This window comes from Engystomops pustulosus, chromosome 8, assembly GCF_040894005.1.
Source record: "Engystomops pustulosus chromosome 8, aEngPut4.maternal, whole genome shotgun sequence".
Classification (NCBI taxonomy): domain Eukaryota; kingdom Metazoa; phylum Chordata; class Amphibia; order Anura; family Leptodactylidae; genus Engystomops; species Engystomops pustulosus.
In genome coordinates this window covers 68,839,112-68,845,111 of record NC_092418.1, presented here as the reverse complement: position 1 = coordinate 68,845,111, position 6,000 = coordinate 68,839,112, and the positions used below count along the sequence as shown (strand labels likewise).

Here is a 6,000-nt window from a genome sequence, read left to right as displayed (position 1 = left end):
TGAAGATCCTGGGTCTTCTTACAGATTGCCTTCCTTCAGTAGCCTGGAGTCAGAGCCACTCTTGAGTTCTACAGAGCTGGATCCTACGTTCCTGGAACAGGAAGTCTTCCGGCCCAGACAAGAAGGTCACTATTTTGTCCTTTGTAAAAAGGGACCTCCTGTGGTGGCTAGATTAATAAAATCTGGAGAAAGGAGTACCTTGGTCCTGCCTTCCGTGTGTCACCATCATGACTGACGCAAGCAGTACGGGTTGGGGAGCAGTCTTCCCTTCCCATTCCGCTCAAGGATCTTGGACTCCATCCCAGTCAAAGAAGGCTTCGAATTATCGAGAGCTAAGGGTGGTCTGGGAAGCCCTAAGGTCAAACTCGGTCCACCTGGAAAATCGCCATGTCCATATTCTCTCAGACAACATCACGGCGGTATCCGATCTGAGGAGGCAAGGAGGTACAAGATCTCCGGTCCTGTCAAGTCTAGCTCGCACCATATTTTCCTGGGAGGAGATAAACACCCTCTCCATCTCAGCAACACATCTGAAGGGAATTTTAAACAGGGAGGCGGACTACCTCAGCAGGAAAGACATCTTGCCCAATGAGTGGTGCCTCAACCAGGAGACCTTTCTTCAACTTTGCAGCAGCTGGGGTACTCCCCGAATCGACCTTTTTGCCACAAGAGAAAATTCATAGTGCCGGCTGTTCTACTCTCTGGAATCCAACAAGAGCAGAGATCATCTGGACGCCTTCAGCCATCCTTGGAACAAGAGTCTTGCTTACGCCTTTCCCCCTATTCCCTTGGTAGCAAGGGTTCTCAAAAAGATCTTGCTCGACCAGGTGAGGGTGATTCTAATCTGTCCAAATTGGCCAAAGAAAAGTCGGTATCCTCTGCTGAGGTCCTTGTCCCTTCAGCAGCCGATTATTCTACCAGCACAGAAGGACCTCTTGAACAAGTGTCCCATCTTTCCTCCAGACCCGGTTAAACTTCAACTGGCAGCCTGGATCCTGAGTCCGAATTCCTAAGTTCACAAGGACTGTCCAGAGCTGTAGTTTCTACTCTCAAGGCAAGTAGAAAGTTAGCTTTGCCATACACCACAAAATATGGAAAAGGTTTGTGACTTTTTGTGGGGCTAATTTCTCTCTCAGGCTAATCCCAATATTTTTCAGGTCTTGGACTTCCTACAGAAGGGCCAAGAACTCGGGTTGTCTACCAGCACCTTGAAGGTCCAGGTCTCGGCTCTTAGTGCCTTTTTCGACCATCCTCTGGCTGATCACAGGTGGGTCAGGAGATTTATTTTGGCCGCATTCAGGATCAGACCTAAGATCCTCAAGAAGGTTCCTTCCTGGGATCTATTCCTAGTACTAGAAGCCCTCTCCAGGTCTCCCTTTGAACCATTGGATGGTTGTAGTATTTAAAATTTGTGGGCCGTCATGGAGGACTAGATGGAAACCGAATTACCGGTGAGTACTAATTCACCATTTTAAGAGCAACCTGGTCATCCTGGTATTTTAGCATTCTTATGATTTGTGCTAGGTAAAATGTATTAATAGTGTCAACTAGTTGGTCACAGTTAGTTATTGTTCTGGTAAAAAAAAAAGGATAACAGTAAAAACACTTGAGGAAATGAGACCAGCTGACACCATGTACCGATAATATTTATTATCCCATTATGTGCACATCAACATCATCACTCAACATTTCAGATCCTAATTAATAGTCAAATATTTCTAATTATAAAATAACAATGTATAAATAATAAAAAGAACTTGTCACTTACTGATTGAGTTAAGAAGACAAATGTAGCCCTAGTACTAGATCACTTAAGTAGAAATAAGAGACAATAGCATGTGATAATATATTTTAACCTTGTGGATTTAAAGTAAAAATTATTAACCTTTGTAGGGTTGTGAGAAGTTACTCCACCATATTAGCCTAGACCTAAAAATCTGACTACTGTAACACCCTACTAATAGGCCTTCCACTCCCTAAACTCTCTCTACTCTATTATTCATGCAGCAGCCATGCCTGTCTTTCAGAACAAACGCTACACAGATGCCTCTTGTCTGCCTAGAAGTCACTAAACTGGTTGGCCGTCTCGTACCAAATACAGTTTAAAATAATCACTCTCATCCACAAAGCTCTGCACCTCTCTTCTTTCATCTTGGTCTATTGCCCATCCAATGCTCTTCAATCTGTCACTAATCTTATATTATTCTCTTCCTTAATACTTCTCCTCAGCTGCACCAATTCTCTGGAATGCCTACCCTGGGCTGTCAGACTAATACTCAACTTCCAATGTAACTTCAATTCTCTTTTTGCCAACCCATCCTGTGGCTCCTCCTGGCTTTTTTACAGTAAACCGCAAATACCAATCTACAGGCTTCTCTGCAGTCCCATTGACCTTAAACTCTTTATATAAGATGGCAGCTGATGGCTGGATTTTTTTAAGTTCTTATACAGTACCTCTTGCATCACCCTGTTCATCCTCATAGACTGTAAGCTCCTGTGAGTAGGGCCCTCACTCCAATTGTTCCATATGCCTATGTTTTTATTCTGTAATGTAATATTTTATTTGTATATGTCCCCCAAGCGCTACCGAATATGATGGAGCTATATAAATAAATGTTATTATTATTATACCAACACCATTTTACATAAGAGGGCAGTTAATGGTATCTTTAGAATTGCACCCTATATGTGGATATATTTTCTTTGGGGTCTGGTGCCATCTGACCTATCAGCTTCAACCCCTAATATAATGGAGAAAGGGGAAGGAATGAGGGTAATGAAATGTATTTCAAAAGAAAACTGTAAATGCTATCATCGTTCTATTTTTTTTCTTGAATCTGCTCCATGTAATATGTAACACTTACATATAACACAGTTCAGTTTTCCTCCACACACAACAGCTCTTGTTCCCAATGAATAAGGATAATTTAATTTCCCTATTTTGACATGATCCCACATCCCGCTGCCAGGGCGTAGTTCAGTGGGAGTCTGAAGACTTCAGGGGAGCTGGGGAATTCTCACTTCTGCCAAGCTTGGGGGGTTAAATATTGACATTACTGCATATTAGGGAGGGATGAGCAAGAAATGAAATGCTGCTGCCATTGGGAGAGTGGTGGAGCAGATGCTGACGCTGCTATTGAGGGCCGATGTGGGGTTGGGGGAAAATTAAGACTGCCATTATGAGAACTTGGAAAACATTGCTGTTAATCGGAAAGAGTTGAAGGGGAAATTCTGCTACTAATGGAGGAGGTGGGGGAAGGTAGACATTGCTGTTGGTAGTATTGTTACATACATATTTGCTGGTGATTGGGGATGTTTAATGTGATCTGCAGTGTGATATGTGCTTGGGGCTATTCAGTACTTTGTTTGGTAGTTATATTTTTGTAGGTCTTTACCATTTTGCTATTTGGGAATATAACAGATACAAAAATATCGATTTACTAAATAATCCCATCCACCGACCCATCCTTCAACAGTGAGAGAAAAAGCCAAGAAAAAAAAAAGCAGTTAAGGCAGAAAGAAAATGTCCCCTATATACCTATACTTCTGTTAAAACCAATAGTCAATATCCCTAATTCCCTAACAACTTAACCTGTACCAATACCATTACATTTTGGGGAATCTCTAAAGCATATAATTAAACCTGCCTCATCATCTAGTACACCTACTATCGTCCCTAAGCCCATATCTTCTAAAGCGTTTAGGTATACAGGCAGTCCTTGAATTACGTACAAGTTAGGTTCTGTAGGTTTGTTCTTAAGTTGAAACTGTATATTTTATCATTAACCCCAGCCAAATTTTTTTGGTCTCTGTGACAATTGGATTTTAAAAATGTTGAATACTCATAAGAACCAGGATCAACAATAAAGCTTAATTGCTGGGCCTTTGATAACTGTTATAGCTATTTATTGTAGCCCAAGGCTGAAGTACAGTAAATTGGCAACATCCAGAGGTCCGTTTGTAACTAGGGGTCGTCTGTAGTCGGGTGTTCCGCCCATATAGTAAGCCATATCAAACATGAACATCTCAGAGGATAAATACAAAAAGGTGTTTAGAACCATCTGATAAAGTTTAAGAGCTGTGTCCTATTGATTTCTGGTTATGTCCCTATGTCTGACGACCCCTTTCTTAAACATTAGTAACGTTTTCCATAAAAGGTGAGAGTGTTCCCTCTGTGATGAAAGGGCAATTGTGCATATTAAAAGAAAATGACATCATGGTAACCAGAACTCTGGTGGTATATGGTTGGCCCTGCTGAAATTCACAAAGGCACTGCATGCTGGAACTCGATACAAAACACACAATGCTTACTGCCAATCTACTGGATCACTTACACCTCCTCTGTCTACATCACTGTTAGACACATACATAATTTTCTCCAGAGACTTAAAACTATGCCCATTAATTCTGTAATGTCCTGTGTGTCAAAATCCCTACCAAAACTCCTATATCTATGTAAACCGCATAGTCCGTACATACTGTATTTCTCACACAATGAAGTGTCTCTTGTGATAATGTTTACATTTGTGCATTTTGTATAGTAATCTGCATGTAAAATATATTATCTTTCTATTTGCTTATATTATTTGATAGCAAATCTATAGATTTATGTTATACTTATATGCATAAGACGTTGTGTTACTTCCTTGTATTTTGCGTTTCAAGACATTGTTTCGCAGAGAGTGCAGTTATTCTCTGACAGAACCAGGTCATCACTTTTCATGCCTGTTTGGCTTATGTCACGTATTGTGCTTTTAAAGATCTCTGCTACCGAGGCCTCTAAATGTGTGCGGAAGGCTTTGCTGATTAAAACATAAAGAATAGGATTAATACAGCTGTTAATAAAGGCCAGGCTAGTGGAAATAGGGATTCCGATCCTCAGCCATTCGATATGAGAATCACTGTGGTGTATATGCAATTCCAGCAAGCTAAATATGTGATAAGGAGTCCAACACAGGAAAAAGGCCACCACGATAGCTAGGACCATCCAGAAGAATTTACTGTTTCTTTCCGAGGTTCTTTTCTTCATGCGGATAGAGAGGATTGTATAACAGGTAACCATGGTTAGCAAAGGGAAGAGATATCCAATAAAGAACTTTACCAGAGTCAGTGAGGTATGGATCTTCTGGATAATGGAATAATCAGTTTCATGGAAATTGTTGAAGCATATGATAGCAGATGTTTTCATCTCTGTGTCTCTGAAGTACAAGGAAGGACTAGCAATAACTGTAGCTAACAACCACACCAAACCACTTACAATTCCTGCCATCCTCATAGTCCGATGCCGTTGTGTAATGCCTGGCCAGACCAACGTTATGTATCTGTCCAGGCAAATTACTGTTAGAAAGAACACACTCGCAAACATATTAAGAATAGCAATGAAAGAATTCAGCTTACAAAGTAGCTTCCCAAAGGGCCAATGGAAGCCGGTAGCCACATATGTGATGTGTAGCGGCAGAAACAAAATAAAGATGAAATCGGCAATAGCCAGATTGAGAAACCACACAGTGCTTACAGTTTTCTTCCATTTAAATCCAGTGAACCAGATAACCATGAGATTTCCTGGTACTCCAAGAATAAATGCCAGCGAGTAAATAACAATGGTTGCCACATGGAGTGCATGGGGTTGTTGCTCGTTGGTTGGTACCTCTTCAAAGTCATCATAGTCATACACGTAGTTGTAGAGGTAATCTATGGCGGAGTCATTCATCGATGTGTTCATGTTCATTTACGTAGCTGAGAAGAAAACACAAGAGTAAAAAGTATGAAGACAGCGCAAATATTACTCATATCTACAGTTTAAATGGCTGTTATTGTGGTTATATAGGTACTTTATCATGCATCCTTAAAATGGCTCTTCTGAAGCTTATTATTATTCAGCACAGAACATGACTGAGGAGGACAGTTAATGGATGTCACATATCTGGACTATATTGGGTCATCACTGCACTGACAAAAGCAACCACTGGCAAGGCATACCAGGCTATAGCTTAGGAATAA

The 6,000-nt window shown here is 40.9% G+C and overlaps 1 protein-coding gene across 4 annotated transcripts in view; it reads right to left on the bottom strand.

Moving 5' to 3' along the window:
• Positions 1-1,641: 1,641 nt before the first annotated feature.
• CMKLR2 (chemerin chemokine-like receptor 2) overlaps positions 1,642-6,000 on the bottom strand; it is a 37,936-nt gene continuing 33,577 nt past the window's right edge. For all 4 annotated transcript variants that reach the window (XM_072121082.1, XM_072121081.1, XM_072121079.1 and 1 more), the window contains exon 2: positions 1,642-5,736. In XM_072121082.1, the coding sequence (XP_071977183.1) occupies positions 4,661-5,728 (1,068 nt within the window). In that variant the 5' untranslated portion in view covers positions 5,729-5,736 and the 3' untranslated portion in view covers positions 1,642-4,660. The remainder of the gene's footprint in view (positions 5,737-6,000) is intronic.